Source organism: Babylonia areolata, chromosome 12 (genome assembly GCF_041734735.1).
Source record: "Babylonia areolata isolate BAREFJ2019XMU chromosome 12, ASM4173473v1, whole genome shotgun sequence".
NCBI classification, from domain to species: Eukaryota; Metazoa; Mollusca; class Gastropoda; order Neogastropoda; family Buccinidae; genus Babylonia; species Babylonia areolata.
In genome coordinates this window covers 19,224,880-19,245,651 of record NC_134887.1, presented here as the reverse complement: position 1 = coordinate 19,245,651, position 20,772 = coordinate 19,224,880, and the positions used below count along the sequence as shown (strand labels likewise).

The 20,772-nt window shown below is 40.3% G+C and overlaps 1 protein-coding gene across 1 annotated transcript; it reads left to right on the top strand.

Moving 5' to 3' along the window:
• The first annotated feature begins 321 nt into the window (after positions 1 to 321).
• LOC143288087 (inosine-uridine preferring nucleoside hydrolase-like) lies at positions 322 to 19,630 on the top strand. The gene is made up of 10 exons (XM_076596366.1): positions 322 to 620; positions 1,784 to 1,885; positions 4,713 to 4,827; positions 7,766 to 7,939; positions 9,460 to 9,615; positions 11,034 to 11,297; positions 12,513 to 12,672; positions 15,684 to 15,800; positions 16,496 to 16,629; positions 18,581 to 19,630. The coding sequence occupies exons 1-10, from the start codon at positions 577 to 579 to the stop codon at positions 18,932 to 18,934; spliced, it is 1,620 nt and encodes a 539-aa protein (XP_076452481.1). The 5' UTR covers positions 322 to 576; the 3' UTR covers positions 18,935 to 19,630.
• Positions 19,631 to 20,772: the final 1,142 nt, after the last annotated feature.

Here is a 20,772-nt window from a genome sequence, read left to right as displayed (position 1 = left end):
CACCATCATTTCGGCACAAAACTTCACTAGTTTGATCAAATTATTCTTTGAAAAACGAATTTTAGTTGAAGGATTTTTTACACCTCACGTCCATCCTCGCGCATGCGCAACCTACATTTATCTTCAATCCTTTTCTTTACACAAATAATAATACCCCCTAAGCTATTGCAACTCAAATTCTTCCGAGCAGCATCAACGATAACGAAAGGGTAGAGAACACAACCACCAGAACAACAACAAAGTTTTGTTTTTGCGCGCCCAAGAGGTCCGTACCATCTCGAATTGTGCACGAGAGAGGAAGAGACTTTGCGAGATGTGTACGACTCCCTGTTTGATACTTGAAACAAGCCCATCTTGCAAGAAATAGCTTCAAAATGAATGTGACAGAAGCAGAATTCAAGACAAAATTCATGGAAATAGTAAACAGCAAAAAGGAAGAAGCAGGTAAAACGAGCAGTTTAATGAGAGTGGAGAAGCGGGAACGCATCGTACGGTGCATACAGAATCCCGATTTGGAAACAAATCCGAAATTCCGGTCCCGGGTTCGGGAAAGAAAGTACAGGCTCCTCCAAGAAAATGGGGATGTGTTTTTGGGTGTTCCAGACGAGTCATCTGGTGAGGTATGACAGTAAGTTAGTTTAGTTTTTAAATATATCGCAGTTTCTTTTTGGGAAATTAACCCTTCGGATTTGGAAGTACTGAAAACAATGCATGTCCGAAGGGCATGTCCAAAGAGAGAATACCGGTTTCTGTGCCCAGTGAAGAGATTTCTTCGAATTATACCAGTATGTTCAGGATGCTCGTACTGGGAATGGTACGTCCTGAGACGGCACAAACAATAGGTGCTTGAAGAATACAAGTTTATTCATTCTTTTTGTGAATTGATTTTGCTTCAAATGAAAAAAACATACACAGGAGTTTGTGTAAACTCACACATATGAACCCCCCAAAAAGCAGTTATGCAGTGTTATGTATTAACAAAAAAGATGTCAGAAAGCCTTTGTTATTTAAATCAATTTTAAAAGGCACTAAAACTATTTTCATGTCACCTGCCACTGTTACTTTTTTTCTTCTTTAAAAAAAAAAATTATAATATTATATAAGTGACTGCCTATGAATTATGATGATGGATCTGCCCCTACCTCAACCTCGCCCAGCTATGTCAAGTACACTGTTTAATTTTTAGGACAGTTTAGTTCTTTGAGTTTGGAACAGTCTAGTTCTTTGAGCATTGTTACTGGTATAGGGGAGGGGGGGGGGGGGGGGGGGGGGGGGGGGGAGTGTGTGTGGGGGGGTTGGGGGAATGGGGGGCTGCAAATCCATTAGAATACAGACCTCTGTCACCTTTAGAAATTAGAATCAACATTGAATATGTGATGCAAAACACATGTTTAATTACACATACTTAACCGTGACCCAACTAGTGCAGACTAAAACATGGTTTTATTCAATGTCTGTCTCATGCTACCAGGAGAATGAAGGAAACTTGAGCAATTACTGAGCATTAAAAAAAGTTGATGTGTTGGTACAGCTGATCTTTCATAGTTAATGTCACAAACTGAGACTTTTTTTTATGAGTGACTTAAGCTGCACTATATGTATGTGCTTTGACTGAATACAATATACTCACTGAAAATTTACTTTACATAGACATGTTTCTTAAAACTCAATGAGTTGAGAGTAATGCAACTTTTGTATAACATTTGTATATAACCAAGAAGCTAAATTTGTATTTTGTTAAAGTGTACTTTTGTATTGATTTCATGTCTCCCTCGTCTGGCAGTTGGTTTACCGCCGGGCAGCATGCGTGGAAGAATTCTGGGATATCATTCATGCGGCCCATGTTGACAATGGACACATTGGAGTGGTGCACACATTCAATGCAGTAAGCACAAATGATAATGCCATAATGATAATAATTGTAAAACAAGGGGGAAGGTGGCAGAATGGTTAAGAAGCTTATCTGCCACTGCAGTGTCTGCGAGGGCCTGGGTTCAAATCCCAGTCTTGCCCTGTCTCCTAAGTTTGACTGGAAAATCAAACTGATTTGAACTAGTCCTTCAAATGAGATGATAAACTGAGGTCCTGTGTGCAACATGCACTTGACACACTGAAAAAGAACCCATGGCAACATGATTATTGTCCTTTGGCAAATGATGTCGAATAAATCCACTCTAATAGGTGCACAAAAATCTGTGCATGCACTCAGGGCCTGACAAGCATGCTGGGTTATGCTGCTGATGTGTGAGTGAGGTAGGACATGTGGTGTCGCATGTATATGGATTTGTTCGAATGCAATGATGCCTCCTTGAGAAACTGAAATTGTAAAACAGTATTGCATTACTTTTTAGAGACAGGATGTTAAAACTTTCCTATGAAGAACTGAAAACTGTCAATATGTGTGTGTGTCTGTATATATATATATATATATATATATATATAGAGAGAGAGAGAGAGAGAGAGAGACATATGTGTGTGTGTGTGTATGTGTGTGTGTGTATATGTATATGTGTGTGTGTGTGTATATATATATATATATATATATATATATGTATATATATATATATATATATATATATATGTGTGTGTGTGTGTGTGTGTGTTGGTGTTTTGGGTGTTTTTATAGTTAAACTGTTTTAGGGTTTAATGTCTGTTGTGGTACTACTACTAGTAATTAAATTTCTATGAACATTTATGTTTGATATAAAATATGCATGATGTTATCACTATTTTTGTGCCTGATTGTAAGGATGTGTGTGTGTGTGTGTGTGTGTGTGTGTGTGTGTGTGTGTGTGTGTGTTTTGATAACATAATTAAGTTACAAAAAACAATGTTACAGAAACAATGTATGCACATTTACATGCATCATGTTATGGATCATATGACTATCAGACTATTTTTATGCCTGTTTGTCAGTTTTATGAAGCTGTTTTTATCTAGTTAATGTATATTTGAAATTACATGCATGATCTGTAAATCATTTTTGTGTACTTATTTTATGAAGTGAATCAGTTCTCCTTTTTATTTGCTGCTCTTTTTACAGATCTGTGAAATGTATGCTTTGTTATTTGAAAATAGTAATACTAATAGGTGGTGTGAAATCAAAGGTACCTTAAGATGAAGATAAAACAACATTTTGAGTCATTGGAGTTTCACCCACGTATATTTTATGGCAGAAGTTGTAGCCTCTTCCCTGTTCTGCAGCCTCTGCTATGAAATATATGTGGGTGAGACTTACACTAGTTACAGAACCCACAATGACTGCTTAAAAGAACACAGCAACAACATACTTCCCAAAAAAGACACTCCATTAGCACACCACTTCAACTCTGGACAACACAATCTTACACACAATGGCAGCACTTTGGTGTAACAACCACGGACACTGCCTATATCTGTATGGAAAGCCAAGTCATCTCTCGCGTAGGCACCATACAACCTTAAAGCCTGAACCGGACTATAAATGGCGGGCGATTTGAATCAAGCCAGTTTCTCACCAGAGTCTGACACTGTGACGTCGGTGAAGGTTTATTCAAAATAAAAGCCTAATAAAGCTACGGTTTGGCTTCATTTATGGCAGAGAGCGAGATTTGCCTAGCAGCTTCCAATCTAGACCTGAATTGACTTTGGAAAGTACAAAATGTGTCAGCTACACTAATACAAAATTTGAATGCAGAGAAAAGGGGCGCAACCGAAACCTTGCTCTCGGGAGTTAAGACTTTAAGGAATTAATGTCAGGGAGTGACACCAGATTAACTCCCTTCCCTCCTTTTCCTTCCATTCCCTTTCCTTTCCCTTCCATTCCCCTTCCTGTCCCTTCCATTCCCCTTCCTTTCCCTTCCAATCCCCCTCCTTTTCTCCCTGTCCCCCCTCCTTCCCCTTGGCATACCACCCTCTCCCCCTTCTTTTCCTGCACCCCACCCTCACCCCCTCTCCTCCAACATCAAGTTGTTGAGCTGAACTCACCTCCTGCAGACTTCTGTGGTCTACCAACACCTCTTCATTTGACAAAGAGTCTAAGATCTTCATTTAAAACCTTTGAGCTTTCATCACCTATTATTATTTTAAACTTTGTTTTAAAAGGTTCAGCAATCACTATTTTTTCATTCAGGAATGCTTTGTTACCTTCAACTGTCTTGCAGATCTGTGGATTGGAATGCTTTGTTAACTCATTACCTTCAACTCCTTTACTTTTACAGGTGTATGAAGTGTACACTTTGTTACTGCATTACCTCCAACTCTTTTTACAGAGTGTATGCCTTAGAGTGCATGCTTTGTTACTTTGTTACCTTCCAGTTAAACTCTTTTTGCTTACTTCATTGTCTTCAACTCTTTTACAGATCCATGGAGAGTACACTTTGTTTCCTTTTTACTTTCAACTCTTTTACTAACGCTGTTACAGTCAGCTGTTGTACAGAGCCGTGGAATGTATGCTTTGGTACTTCATTACCTTCAATTCTTTTACAAGTTTGAGTAGTGGGTGCCTTTTTATCTCATTGCCTTCAACTCTTTAGCTTATACTGTTTGACAAGTCAGTGGAGTGTATTGTTATGTTACCTGATTACCTTCAACTATTTTACAGATCTGTGGAGTGTGTGCTTTGTTATCTCTTTACCTTCAACTTTTTTACTTACTTTGTTACCTTCAACTCTGTTACATATCCGCGGAGTGTATGCCTTGCTACCCCGTTACCTGGTGTCCATGTACGTCAGGATGTGTCCAGTGTGTGCACACACCTTCAAAAAAACACCTAAAGGCAAGAAGAGTAAAGACACTTCAGCAACCTCAGATGCACCTTCTGACACTGCTTCAGCTTCTTTTATAAGTGTGAGTATGTTTGTTTTTTTCCACCCCTCAACACCTGCTGACTGGTACGCTCGTCAGTGAAGGGCTGTTGCCTGACTGAGATTAGACTGAGGTCAGAAGTCAGGATGTTGGTTGCCATTCTTTATTCAGTCTTTTCCCTCTTGGGATATCATTACTTTTGTTCATAAGAATCAGTTACACCACTTAGAAGTACACAGAAGGTAGTTGTTGCACTTCAGAATCATGCTACGTTGATCTCATTTGATCAAGATTCCACAGCCAAGGGGTTAAGTGAATTTGTATTGTTATTTCTAGATGATACTTTATTCTCTTGTCTATCAGTATCAGTATCAGTATCAGTAGCTCAAGGAGGCGCCACTGCGTTTGGACAAATCCATATACGCTACACCACATCTGCCAAGCAGATGCCAGACCAGCAGCATAACCCAACGCACTTAGTCAGGCCTTGCGAAAAAAGAAAAAAAAGAAATAATAATAATGATAATGATGATTACAATAACAGTACTAATTATTAATATTATCAAAATAAAAATAAATAAAATAAAAAGACTATAATGATGATAAATAAGCAAATAAATGTAAAACATGCAGACATAAATACACTCATACATGCACACACACATGCATAACAGATGTGTAACAAACATGCGGTTTCGCAGATATGAAAGCACAAACAAATACACATAAACGTGCACGAGCCCTAACACACAACACACAAACACACACACACACACACACACACACACATACACACACACACACACACACACCATCTCTCAAATTACCCTGCACCCCCCACCCCCTCCTCCACACACTCATTCCTAGGCTACGTATTGCTGCTTCCACAGCGTGCACACACACTTACTCATACTAGCACACACACAACACACACATACGCCCATACCCTCCCCCCCTCACACACACACACCCCTCCCCCCCAAAAAATCCCCCCCCCCTGCATACACACACACACATATACAAATATATATATGTGTATGAGAAGACTAACTCAACTAGTCAACAAAAATAGTGATTGATTAATAACATTACAACAGAGAATAACAGCAGCTACTAGAGTACATGTATTACAGCTCTGCATTCAACACAGAAGTACCATCAAATTCAAAGCTATCCTTTAAATTGAAAGAATTCTTGCTGCCTGGATCAGTTTGTGCATGGATCCTAGATTTTCAAAGATGCAGACCTCAAGTCATGAAGGTTGGTACCTCACCTCCTCTGCCTGTATTCTCAACATGGGTGCCCCACAAGGATAGGATCTCCCCCCACTGTTGTATTCATCATTTACACATAACTGTGCAACCCCTAATGAATGTAATACCATGGTAAAGTTCACTGATTACGCTACTCTAGAAGGGCTGATTATGAACAGTGATGAGTCAAAATACAGAGAAGCGGTCCTGAAACTTGTCAACTGGTGTGATCAAAACAACTTAGAACTCAATGTATCTAAAATCAGCTCAATATATCAAAAACAAAAGAACTTGTTTTAGATTTCAGGAAGACTTAGTCTCTGACCCCATACTTCTTGTCACTAAAGCGAAGCTAGTAGAGATCATCAGTGAATTTAGATTTATCAAACTGATCACAAAAAGAAATTTTCAAGAAAGCACAACAGCACCTATACTTTCTAAGGCACCTCAAAAAATATGGACTGAAATAGGAAATCATGGCTGACTTTTACAGAGCTGTCATTGAAAGTGTGTTCACCTTCACTATTACTGTTTGGTGTGGAAACATTTCTAACGCTGAAGTTACAGCTCTGAATAGAATTGTAAAAACAGCCGCCAAGATCATCAGGTCTGATCTTCCATCTTTGGATGACATGTACCATAATCAGCTACTCAGAAAAGCAAAGTCAGGATGAATCACATCCAGCTTTTAGGATCTTTGAGATGCTCCCCTCAGGTTGTCGTTACAGAAGTATTAGGACCAAAACCAGTCGCTTTGCCAATTGCTTCTTCCCCAAAGCGGTCAATACACTGTCTCTCAAGCCAACCCAAGGTGTATAAAAATGAACTGTGCAACCAGCAATTATCAAACTGTAGATCTAGTCATCAGACTTGTCTGTATGTAATGTGTAATGTGTGGTGTATAATCAAGTGATGAAATGTGTTGATAAGCTCTGAGTGTGTGTACATGTGAATGTTGGGTGTGTACATGTACTTGCCCTTATAAAGTTATATGTATGTGCATAAGTGTCACAAATTCCTACTGTATTTGTGCTTGTACATGATTCTTGCTTGATTCATGTTTGCACCCTTGATAGATGTACTATCCCCCTCACCCCACCCCACTCACCTACCCTCAATATTCCCTGTGAACCTGGTACACTTGGTAATAAAGACATATTGATGATATTCTGTTCTGTTGTATTCCATACTAATCTATTCTATCAAATTATATTCTGTCACCATCATTGCAGGTGTTATATCAAGTGATATCAGTTGATGTCATGATGATAATATTCATAATCAAAATATGTAACGTGGCATCACTTATGCATACAATGATACCATACTGAATGATGATAGAATGGTCTTAGTAATTTTGAAGAAAAAACAACAAAAAACCCCAGTCATTTTAACAAAAATGAATCTCACCTGTCATCATTTCATCATCACGTATCTGTTTGAGTGTGTTTGTGTGATTGCCTGAAATCTGATTGAATGACACAGGAAACGAATGATGAGTGCCCAATGGCAGCCGTCAGTCGGCTCTACCCAGGTAGGCAGCCTGTTGTGCAGATGACCCCAAGTTTGTAAACCACTTTGAGATTGTTCTTCGATCGAAGATAGGCGCTATATGAATATCCATATCAAATCAAATCAAATCAAATCATTTTGGCAATCACCTTGTTAACAGCATTTCTGATGACATCATCATCATCATCATTAACGTGGTCATCAATTGACGACAGGTGGTCCTCCCAGATGCATCAGGGAGGGATGAAGGTGGGGATGAGGGTGAGGGAGAGGTGATGGCGGTGGTGCAGAAGGAGGAGGAAGGAGGGGACATGGACACAACAGAAGTCACCTGTGAAGAGCAGACAGAGAATCCAGAGAATCCTGTGACAGAGGCTTCCCCTGAAGACGTGAGTGTGTGTGTAGTGTGTGTGTGTGTGTGTTTGTGTGTGTATATATATGTGTTGTGTGTGTGTGTGTGTGTGTGTGTGTTTTGTGTGTGTGTGTGTTTGTGTGTATATATGTGTGTTGTGTGTGTGTATATATATGTGTGTGGGTGTGTGTGTGTGCACACATTATATTGTATTTTTGTATTGTTTTACTCTTTTATCACAACAGATTTCTCTGTGTGAAATTAATGATAATAATGTACGTTTCTATAGCATTTACCCTGCGGCTCTAAGTCTGAGCAACTTTAATAACACACCTATTATGAATAAGAAACAGGAATATAATTATTAAAAAATGGTTAAATACCAACTCACTAACCATTTAGAACCAGTGTAACATTATTCATGACTCTCACAGCTGTTTCAACTCACTCCCATAATAAGATGTTAAGATACAAAATGCACTAAAATTACGACTCACACATCTTGTTCATCTCACCCATAATGAATTGCCAGAATACAAATACAAATTCAGGCTGCTCTCCGGAAAGAGAGTATGTCGCTACATTGAGAGCGCCACCCTTTTTATTTATTTTTTCTTTTGTCTTCCTGCACGTCTGTTTGTTTTCCTGTCAATGTGGATTTTTCTGTGGAATTTTGCAAAGGACAAATCTTTTCTTTTGCTGTGAGACCTTTAATGTGTGCTAAGTGCATGCTGCACACAGGACCTGGGTTTATCATATCATCAGAATGACTAGTGTCGAGACCATGTGGAATGACGGCCTAGAAGTAACGCGTCCGCCTAGGAAGTGAGAGAATCTGAGCGTGCTGGTTTGAATCACAGCTCAGCCGCGGATATTTTCTCCCCCTCTACACCTTGAATGGTGGTCTGAACGCTAGTCATTCGGATGAGACAATAAACCGAGGTCCCGTGTGCAGCACGCACTTAGCTCACGTAAAAGAACCCATGGCAACAAAAGGGTTGTTCCTGGCAAAATTCTGCAGAAAAATCCACTTTGATAGGAAAAAAGACATAAAACTGCATGCAGGAAAAAAATACAAAAAAATGGGGGGCGCTGTAGTGTAGCGACACGCTCTCCCTGGGGAGAGCAGCTCGAATTTCACACAGAGAAATCTGTTGTGATAAAAAGAAATACAAATACCTTTCAAGGTCTAGTGGAGGGGGAGAAAATACTGGCAAGTGTAGGGGTTTTCAAGATTCAAGATTCCAGCAAGTGTGTTCAGATTCTCTCGATTCCTAGGTGTAAGCGTTGCCATCAGGCCAACACTCCACTCTGTGTGTATGTGTGTTTATATGTGTGTGTATATTGTGTGTGTGTGTGTGTGTTTACATGTGTGTGTATATTGTGTGGTGTGTGTGTGTTTACATGTGTGTATATTGTGTGTGGTGTGTGTGTGTGTGCTAGCCCACAGTGGCAGCAGTGGAAACATCAGGGGCTTGTTTGGTGTTTACTTTTCTTATCACAAGGAAAGTCGTGCTCAGTTTTGGTGCAGCAGTTAACGGTTAATTATCGTCTCAGTCCACAGCGGCGGTTGCAGCGACATCAAATACAACAGAGGTGAGAGCCACCGACATCCGACTACTGTTCACCTGTCACCTGTGTGACATGTCCTTTGAAAAGAAACTGTTGTACCAGAGACACATCCGTGCCCACAAGGAGCATGCACCTAGAATTGTAAGTACAGAGGGTTATAGGTGGAGGGTTATGAGTGAATCTTTTTTTCTATTATGGTTTGTTCTGTTTTCATTTTGTTTGTTTGTATGTTGGGAGGGGGAAAGGGGGGGGGGCATATATGCGTGTGTGTGTGTGTGTGTGTGTGTGTGTGTGTCAAAGGGGAAAGAGGGACATGAAGGAGAAAGAGAGAAGTAGGTGTAACCGACAAAGAATAAATGTCCATGATAAATATGTATGGTTCATATTGTTTTTAGCCTCCCATTATATGTTGCTTTTCAAAACACTCAGGGCAGATAGTGATAAAATTAACAAATAGTAAAGAGTGGTAACTCTCTCCATTCACAAGGTACACAACTTCAAGTCCGTGCTGCTTACACTACCGATTCAGCTAGCACACAGGAACAACTTCAAGTCCGTGCTGCTTACACTACCGATTCAGCTAGCACACAGGAACAACTTCAAGTCCAGGTTGCTTACACTACCAATTCAGATAGCACACAGGAACAACTTCAAGTCCGTGCTGCTTACACTACCGATTCAGATAGCACACAGGAACAACTTCAAGTCCGTGCTGCTTACACTACCGATTCAGCTAGCACACAGGAACAACTTCAAGTCAGTGCTGCTTACACTGCCTTTCTTTTCTTTTTTTTTTTGCGTTCGACACCTGAGCAGTCAGGGTCGAAGTCTGAGGGATGCCACTTACCCTACTGATTCAGCTAGCACACGGGTTCCTGTGTGCTAGCTGAATCAGTAGCGTAAGCAGCACTGACTTGAAGTTGTGTACCTTGTGAATGGAGAGAGTTACCACTCTTTACTATTTGTTAATCATTTCATCTCCTGGCCTCATTGTTTGCTAATTTCCAGTTGAAAAACCACAGAGGCAACCATGTGTTTGTTCTGTATTGTCCATGTGTTCTGTGTGACTTGTATGCCAGTCTTGAATAAAAGCTTATTTGTGTTTGCACATTTCTTCTGTCTTTGCGGCTGTGTGCACATGTCACATGATCGGTATAAGGACAGGCCCGGCGCTTCCTTTTTGAGGAAGTGTCTGGGTTTGTTCCAATGTATCTTTTATTTACCTGTGTGCTAGCTGAATCGGTAGTGTAAGCAGCACTGACTTGAAGTTGTGTACCTTGTGAATGGAGAGAGTTACCACTCTTTACTATTTGTTAATCATTTCATCTCCTGGTCTCATTGTTTGCTAATTTCCAGATGGTGATAATATTAGTAACATCATTAGAAATACAAGTTGTGATGATGTTTGAAAACAAAAAAGCAAACAACCTCATCTGAACAAATTGAAACAGAAATTCTCACTTAACCTCTGCTAACCATAAAAATTCTCAACAGAAATTCATTCTTAATCTCTGCTGACCCAAACAAAATCACAACAGAAATTGTCCTATTTCCCCCAGCCTTTTGTGTCGCCGTACAAGTCCCCTCCAGTGCTCGACAAGAGGCGTGTGAAGCAAGAACGCAGAAGCTACACCACGATGAGCCGGGGTCGCCAGGTCATCATCGACGGTGACATGGGGGTGGAGGCGTGTCAGGCTTTGATGTTGGCTCTGTGGCGATCAGACCTGCTGGTCGTCGGCATCACCTGTACAAATGGAGTGGTGAACATCGACAGGGCCTGCAACAATGCCTTGAAGGTCCTCACTGTCTGTGAACGTGATGATGTGAGTACTTTTTTTGACTGCAGCTCGCTGGCGTTTTCATAGCAAATGAATAATCTTGGTCATTGACCGACTGTGATTTGATTATGAATAGATTCTTCTTCTTCTTCGTTCGTGGGCTACAACTCCCACGTTCACTCGTATGTACACGTGTGGACATGTAACCGTTCTTACCCCGCCATGTAGGCAGCCATATTCCATTTTGGGGGGTATATTGAATAGATAGTTATGGTCATTGTTGACAGCAGTGAGATATTTTGATGTTTTATGGGTGATATTGGGTTCCTTATTTGAGATACCTCAGCAAAAGCTTGTTCCATACTTGAAGTCTTGCTCATGTCTGCAGTCATTCTTTTTTTTTCTTCTTCTTTTTTTTGTCTTTCCACATCTGATCATGTCAACATGATACAGACGATAGCCAAGTAGTGATATGCAATAATAGTTGTTCATTACTATTGTCATAAAAAAATTTTAAAATCAAACGGATCATTTTACAAAGTGATTAAACTCCAGAAGAATATTGGCTGCTGGGGCTTGTAGACAGTGTGTCAGTGATCAACAGAAAGTGAGACATTTGAATTTTTCAAGTCAACTAGAAATCACTGCTACAGCCAGAGCTATAGCTTGCCAGATGCAGAACAGGCTGCAGATGTTTGAAAGGATAGTGTTTTTACACGAACATGTGTCATATTCACAAGACAAATACAGACAAGCACATATGCAGGAGTCCACACAGATACCAGCAGGAAAATGGCACAGAAATACATCTGTGTGTGTGTGTGTGTGTGTGTCTGTCTGTCTCTCTCTCTGTCTCTCTCTCTCTCTCTCTCTCTGTCTCTGTCTCTCTCTCTAGATTTGTCTCAGTTTCATCAGTCATTGGGATACAAAAGCAGTAGTACCCACGCTGTCATTAATGGTGACATTTGCAAAATTTGTTAACGCCCCTTGTTCATATGGGGCAATGGCCCGAAATGAATAAATCATCTGAATCTGAATCTCTCTCTCTTTCTATATATATATATATATGTGTGTGTATGTGTATATATATGTGTGTGTGTGTGTGTGCGTGTGTGTGTGTGCATGTGTGTGTGTGCGCACGTGTGTGTATGTATGTTTTTGTGCTTATCTGAAACTGGTGCTTAGAAAATGAAATAATATTACATTTTGTAGACTTTCTATGAATGTTGACAGTCAAGATTTATCATGTGGCTGTGACAGGTGCCAGTTTTCTGTGGTGCAGAGCGACCCCTGGTGGGAAGAAAGACTCGTTCCGCTGAAACGTTACCTGGTCCTTCATGGAACAGCACAATCGATAATTCACAGCTGAAATCTGAACACGCTGTGTCGGCCATGATTCGTATGGTCAGCGAGCAGCCAGGTGAGAATTTGCAGGAATCTGAGCAATTAGGACAGAAGAGAGAGGTGGTATAGATGTGTTTGTGTATGTGTGTGAATTCTCATGCGTGTGCCAGACGTGTATCATTGTGTTGCATTGTAGTACAACAGATTTCTCTGTGTGAGATTCGGGCCGCTCTTCTCTTGGAGAGCACATCACTACAGTGAGATCATCATCCATGTTTTTTGGTATTTCTTTTCTGCCTGCAAGTGAGTTTGTTTTCCTGTCACAGTGGATTTTTCTTGTCATGGGTTCTTTCATGTGTGCTAAGTGCATGCTGCACCTGGGACCTCTCATCTGAATAACTAGCATCTAGACCACCACTCAAGGTCTAGTGGATGGGGAAGAAATACTGGTGAGTGAGGGATTTGAACCTCTGTGTTAAGATTTTCTTGCTTACTACGTGGATGTGTTACCACTAAGCCAACACTCCACATTCAGTTTGTAAAAGTAGCTGTTCTGTGTTTGAACTTGCATCGCATGAAAAAAAACACAATGGTGAAAAAAACCAAACCAATTCCGCATTGAACTCGCATTACATGAAATAACACAGTTCTGGTGAAAAAAAAAATCCAAGAATTAACATGCACAGGTGTCCAGGTATATACCTCTGTTGCGGTGGGAAAGGTGGGCTGGTCAGGGGGCAGGGAGGAGGGGGTTTTCGTGTATGTGTGTGCATGTATATGTACGCGTTTGTGTGTGCGGTTTGCATTTGTGGGCTGTGTTGTGTGTCTTTTTAGCATGCTGGTTGAGTTTGTTTTTAATAAACAGAATCAAGGTTGATATGCTTAATGTTTAGAAAGACTGTTCCAGCTTAACATTGATTCTTGGTAACTGATCACTGTGGTTTCAGCGTTTTGTGTTTCTCAAGATGACAAGAGAATTTTTAGTTTAACTCTCTCCATCTGCACATTCCTGATTAGGAATGGATAGTTTACACACATTTCATGTAAACTTTCTGAATCAGGAATTGGAGATGTATTTTTAATTGAGAAAGTGGCATCATACAGAATACTTTATTATCTCAATAAAAAAAAAATATTTGAGGTGTAAAACATGTAGGCAATACATGAGAATCACAATCATTCATTATATAGACAATACATGAGAATTACAACCATTCATTATACATGCATACATTAAAGACATAAAATACTTAGATCGTAGATGTTAACTCAGGGTAAACCATACTCAGAGTAGGCAAAAAGAAAAGGTAACTTAGGGTAAAACACTCATACAATCATCACAGCCATACAATAATCACAATGAAAGGGTAGGCATAAAATAGCACACTAAAATGAAACATATAATAACAGTATGCTATTCAACAGTATCTTGCATTGATATGTCATATCATGCATACATAATACACTAGCATAAATTTATGGACTCGTGTATTTCGCTATCAGTTATTGTTTCATAGCTAAACTGATTTTGGAAGAAAGCTGCATTTAGTTCTGTTTGTTTTTTTTTAAATTTTGGAACACAAAAACCGTACAGCTAATTATGTAAATGATGTCATTGACCTCTCCATAATTGAAAGCAACCAATGAAGCATAATTCTTTACTCTTTGAGTGACAAGCCTATTTTTGGCCTAACCACCTACAGTTTATTCATACCCATGATGGGCCAACAGCAGAGTGAGAGCTGTATGATCAATAGGTTCTCCACTGCATTGGGTATTCATTTACAGCTTTGTCTTTTGCGAAGGACTATGACTCTCAAACTATGAGGCCAGAATGCACTGGCTCTTAGTGCTGCAGTCTTGGCGGCTAGTTGACCTTTGGGGATCATAATAATAATGTACATTTATATAGCGCCCTTTCTCTCTAAGAGCTCAGGGCACTTTACATGAATGAAAAATATTACAAGTTACATAAAACATTCATAACCACTCTTTCTCAAAACCCCCTCCCCCCCTTGCCCCCTACTCACACTCTCTCTCCCTTTCCCACTCTACATACATCCAAAGTGAGCTGACATGGGTGGTGTTGGAGAACAAGGAAGCTGAGAGTACTTATAGATAGGTTTTAAAAAGATAGGTTTTTACTGATGAGTGAAAAGCAGAAATAGAATCAGATGCACGGATATGATGAGGAAGGTTGTTCCAGATGTGAGGAGCAGCAAAGAAGAAAGAACGTTCACCATAGGTTCTTGTATTGACACGAGGAAGTTTCAAAAGGTAACATTCAGAGGAAGAGCGGAGATTTCTTGTGGGAGTGTAAACACTGATAAGGTCAGAAAGATATGTAGGTCCTGCGGAGTGGAAAGCATAATAGCAGAGACATGCAACTTTGTATTTAATTCTCGCTTCAATGGGGAGCCAATGTAGAGTGCGGAGGTGAGGAGAAATGTGATCAGTACATGGGACTCTGAGAGTCAGATGGGCAGCATTGTTTTGAAGTTTTTGAACTTGCTGAAGAATATTATGTGGACAGCCTATGAGAAGAGAGAATTACAGTAGTCAATTCGTGACAGCACAAAAGCAGAAATAAGAGTTTTACTAGTTTCAACAGAAAGGTACTGATGCATAGAGTTGATGTGACGAAGTTCACAGTTGACTGTGTGTATAATCTTAATGCTGACTATCTTAAAGCCCTCTTGGCTAAGAGAAAGAGGATACAAGTTGGGCACTCTCTGCTATGATCAAATTGCATCCCAGATAGTTGGGGCAACAGTTGCCTCTGCTGTTCTGATGGTCTTAGTTGGAAATGACTGACAGTCATACAAATATTTCATGCGAGTACTTTGCAATCACAGAGCACAGAAGCTGCATGCTTTCTCAACAACTTAAGTGTCATCAACCATAAAAGCCTTATCCAGTTTCTGTAATTTTAAGAACGTCTCTTAACATTTTTTATCGTATTTCTGTATCAGATTCATACTAGATGTATTGTTAAATGTGCTTAGAGCTGAAGGGTAAGGGAGGTATGAATGCACATTATCATGATGATCATTGAAAAAATGTTAATTCATTTCTGAATGGAAACAGGAAAGATATCTCTTGTGTGCCTTGGTCCTGTCACCAATCTTGCCCTGGCCCTGCGACTTGATCCAAACATGCCTAAAAAACTGAAGGAGGTGGTCATTGTGGGTGGAAATATTGAAGGTGAGTCTGTGTGTGTGTGTGTGTGTGTGTTAGCATGTGTGTGTGTGTGTGAGTATGTGTTTGCATGTGTGTGCGTGTGAGTGTGTATGTGTGTGTGAATGCACATGTGTGTGATTGTGTTTTATATATATATATATATATATATGTGTGTGTGTGTGGGTGTGTGTGTGTCAAAGTCAAAGTCAAGTCAAAATATTTTAATTGTCAGACCACAGATCCATAACAATGGAGTTCACAAGGACAAACAGAATTAATACAGGGAAATGAATATTAGGACAACCATTGAACTACATGGGCATCGATAACGATTCTAGAGCATTTGTTCGTAATGAAAACGCTTTGAATACAAACTTGCATATACTGACACTCAGTCTCTCACTCACACAAGATAACAACATGGATATCTTAGATGCACTTGGATGTTTGTGAAATTTAGCAGGAATAAACTGAGAATGCAGGGAACAGTACTTAGGGCAGACCAAAAGAAAATGCATTTCGGTTTCCGGAGTGATATATGTGTGTGTGTGAGTGTGTGTATCCTTGGTTGGGGTTTTTTTTTTTTTTGTTTGCGCTTTTCTGGCGAAACCTTTCTTTACCCAAGGGAAAGAGACCTGATCGTTTGGTCAAACGTCTGTATAGTTGTAGGCTGTTTCAAGTGCCGATGATGTGCGTGTGCCTGTTGTGTCGGCTTGCAGGGCGAGGAGATGGCAGCATGTGTGCGGAGCAGAACTTTTACCACGACCCCGAGGCAGCCTTTGCTGTTCTGGAGGAGATCCCCAACATCACTCTGCTGCCCTTCGAGGTGTGCGACCGACACAGGCTCACTGGGGTAAGTGGAGACATGTTCCATTGCCTTTAACACTTTCTACTCCGGGTACGAGTGAACTCGTACCATGATCATTTCCCCTGTGGACCAGGTACGAGTATTCTCGTACCAACACACTATTCTAATTTTGCTCATTCTGCTTGGCACAGTTGGCACTCTAAACTGAACAGTTTACAGATTCCAGATACATGAAAACGAAGCTTTGTTTGACCGATTAAATCAACACTTCTCCATCATTTTTAACTGTTTAAGTGAACCACCCTGTTTTTTTCTTCAGTGGTCTCATGTAGGTGCTGGTCCAGGGGAGTTGTAGCAAGCATGTAGCTGTGGGGTAGGATGACTTAACTCTTTCACAGCCATAGGCGGCTTTATGTGACTAGACAGTGCACCTCCATAGGCGACTTTTGTCAACATCGAGGGGTCATGTTGATAAGACCATTTTTCACATTGTAACAAAGCTTGACAGCTGCAGCCAGTTTCCCACCAATTCAGCAAAGTTTTGAAGTGAATCAGTCCATCTGTGTTGTTCTGACATGAACCTAAGTCTGTGACTGAGAGCATCGTTTCTAAAATATTTGGCACTATGGAGTGTTTTCCACACAGATACTTTGCAGTGAAAGAGTTAAGAGGAGGGTGGCAGAATGGTTAAGATGCTTGTTTGCCAGTACAGAGTCCACAAGGGTCTGGGTTCTAAAATCCCTCTCCCAAGTTTTACTAGAAAATCAAACTGAGCATCTAGTCGTTCAGAAGAGTATATAAACCGAGATCCTGGGCGCAATGAGTACTTGGCATACTGAAACAAAAAACCCATGGCAGCATAAGTGTTGCCCACTACCTAAATTCTGTAGAAGAAATCCACTGTGACAGACACACAAATATTTATGCATGCACTCAAGGCCTGACTAACTGACACTTTAATATGATCTGCTGTATTCCATACACAGAGGATAAAAGCTGTGTCAGTACAATGTATGCTTCTTCTTCTCATTCATCAGATGTACACCCCAGTCCCCATGATGAAGGTCATACGATATATATACTAAAATTGCTGTTGCTTCTCTGTTTGTGGGAATTCATGTTTGAGATTACACAGACTGGTGGATAATCAGTTATACTTTCACACAGTAATAAAACAAAAAGACTCACTTTGTAATTTTTTGAGTATTTATTGAAATGATTACATTTTATGATATTGTTTATGAATATTTCCCCAAACAAACTCACAAGCACTCAACATAGATACAAGCAAAAAAGGAGCAATAAGCCTCTGTCTCTTCTTCATCAGCATTATCTTCTGAATCATTGTACAAGTTTTCTTCATCACTGTCTGCATCATCCATAATTTCCTTAACCATTGAAAAGAATTGTGAGTCTGAGACTGTCTTAGTATCACCATTTTGAAGAAGACCGCAGTTTCCATTCTTGGGAGAAAAAAATGATTTTTTGAAAACTATGACTCAGTGAGTTTGAAAAGGGGAGAAAACCACTTTTATGAATCTTTCTAGAGCCTGTCAATATCAGTCAGTGGTTATCCCTCTTCTAAGATAGGCACAAACATTTGATGAAATATCTTTATTAATCTGATGGACATAGGTGTCACAGATGGCTCAGAGAGATTTGTAAATTTAACATAAGAGGCATTCAAGGGGTCAAGGAATGCAGCTTGATCACCTGAACTACCCCCCAAAACAGAGTATAGCTGCCTACATGGCAGGGTGAAAATGGTTGTACACATAAAAGCCCACTCATGTGAACTGTGAATGTGGGAGTGAATATGAGTGAACGTGGGAGTTGCACCCCACAAACGAAGAAGAAGAAGATCACCTGAACTATATCACCCATCTGATCACAGTGAAGTGTGATAAAACTGCACCAATAAATATCTTTGTCAATCAGCAGTAATCAAGGTGTTTATGCATCATAATTTTCCTTTCCTTTTTTTTCTTTTCCACAGGACTTTTTCGACAGTTGGGTCCACCTGGGCACGACCCGATCTGAATTTGTCCGTGGCATGGGAGAGGAAGACTGGCTGAAAGACAACCAGCACAGTGGCTATACACCGTACTGTGCCTACGCTGTGGCAGTGGTTGCCGACCACACCATTGCTCTGGAGAAGAGGTGGCTGTACGCGACGGTGGAGCTGAGTGGTGCATTGTCCCGGGGTATGATGGTGGTGGACTGGGCGAAAAGACTTGGGAACGAATCGAACGTGGAGGTAGTGCGATCGCTGGACTTGGGGAAAATTCAGAGTCTGCTTATTGGAATGGTTGAGGATCCGGAAGCTATGGAGGTGTACACTGTTGGTTAGAAATGGACTTCACAGTTCTGTTTGTGCTTCACAGTTCTGTTTGTGCTTCATTGAACATTTGGCTGTTCTGTTACATTTTTTTTGGTTTTGTTTTGTTTTGTTTTGTTTAGATTTATTTCCCTGTCATTAAAGGGTATGGGAAAATACAAGGTGGGTTTGTTTTTTTTAAATCAAAGTCTGAAATCAAGAGTTGCAGCTTGAATATTGCTGAGCTGTGTAGCTTTAAAAACATTCACCATTGGTGATGTTATGCATTCCTGAACTGGGTATGTTTGTATTTTGTTCAGAAGACTGCCATTCGCTGCTTTTGGCCTTGTCTTGCTGTTTCTTTTCTTTTCTTTTTTTCTTTTTTTTTTTATAAAGAGCAGATGTGGTGTAGCATTTTTGGATCAGTCCACACACTTCAATGACTCCATGAAACTGAAACTGTTTTTTTTGTTTGTTTGTTTGTTTGTGGTTGGTGGGAGGGGTGTGCACAAGACCAAAAGATAAGAGTGAGTTTGTGTCTGAGAGCTTCTTTCCAGGATTTTGCAGCAAACGTATACATGTGTGATAATGTCAAGAATGATGATAACTTTCATGTGAATGCAAGGTCCATGTGTATCTGAGACTGGTCTTGTTAAATTTGCTGAATTCAAGACTGTGGTATTTCATGCTGATCTATCATGTCAGTTACTGAGAAATAAAAATCTATTGTTGTTTGCCATGACTGCATTTTGTGTGTGTGTGTGTGTGTGTGTGTGTGTAAGATTATCTGTATGAAGGATCAGAATTAGTCACCACTGATTAAGTATCTATGTTCTTTCTGTGGCTGGGTGTCTGTCTGTCGGTGTGACTGCCACTGTGTATGTCTGTGTCTGTGTGAGAGAGAGAGTGTGTTTTTGAGTGACTGAACTGAGAACTGAACTCTATGTGTTTGAGTGTGTGAGAGAGAGAGTGTGTGTTTATATAAGTGCGTGTATTAGTGCTTATGTCTGTGTGTGTGTGTGTGAGCATGCGTGCGCACATCCAGGCCTATTCATAGATCCATGCACACATATGCAGTCACACTCGTACACCTGTATGTGTGTGTGTGTGTGTTATTTGACACTGTGTGTGTGTGTACGCGTGCACACGTGTGAGTGTGGGGGGGGGGTTCGCGCATTTTAGTGTGCTTGAGTGTGTGTTTTTCCATAGCTGACAGAGAGAGAGAGAGAGAGAGTGCGCTTGTGTGGTAGATAGATAGATAGATAATTGTATAGATGGATAGAAAGGTCAGCAGGCAGGCAGAGAGACGGACAGAAAGACTAGATAGATAGATAGTCAGCTCTCTATTCCCCGTGGTTTAGAATTCAGATTCAGAATGCAATATGTTCAATTAGAAAGGACACAAAATTCAGTGATCACTTTCTTTGAAAATTACTGCCCTTTGCTTATCACATGCAAGATTCAGTTACACCTGCCTTAATGCCAATATTCAACAATCAGCCGACTCATATCTGTCCCTCTCCACCCAGCCCTCCTTCATTCTTTCTCTGTTTATCTGAGTTAAATGCTCACATTCACCCCGGAAAGCAGTCTGTTCAATTTTGAGGGCAGCATCCCATTGCCAGCACCATTCTGTCTCTCTCAGTCCATCTGATTTATCCTCAAAATCAGAATGTAATATGTTTAGTCTCAAGTTTAGGACAGCTTCCTGTCATCCAGAGAACTGAGCGAATTTAATAATCAGTGACTTAAAGATACATCTCACACACACACACACAGAGACAGACAAGCACGCACGCAACACATTTTCATGGACAGCCGGAAAACGAGACAAGCAAGACAAAAGGAGTGAGGTCATAATTTAATAAAAA

Excerpts from the sequence above, each read along its gene's own strand:
- LOC143288087 (XM_076596366.1), top strand. The coding sequence starts at position 577 with ATGGGGATGTGTTTTTGGGTGTTCCAGACGAGTCATCTGGTGAG. Across the intron at positions 1,886-4,712 it reads TGGTGCACACATTCAATGCA|GATGTGTCCAGTGTGTGCAC; the intron begins GTAAGCACAAAT and ends CATGTACGTCAG. Across the intron at positions 16,630-18,580 it reads ACCGACACAGGCTCACTGGG|GACTTTTTCGACAGTTGGGT; the intron begins GTAAGTGGAGAC and ends TCTTTTCCACAG.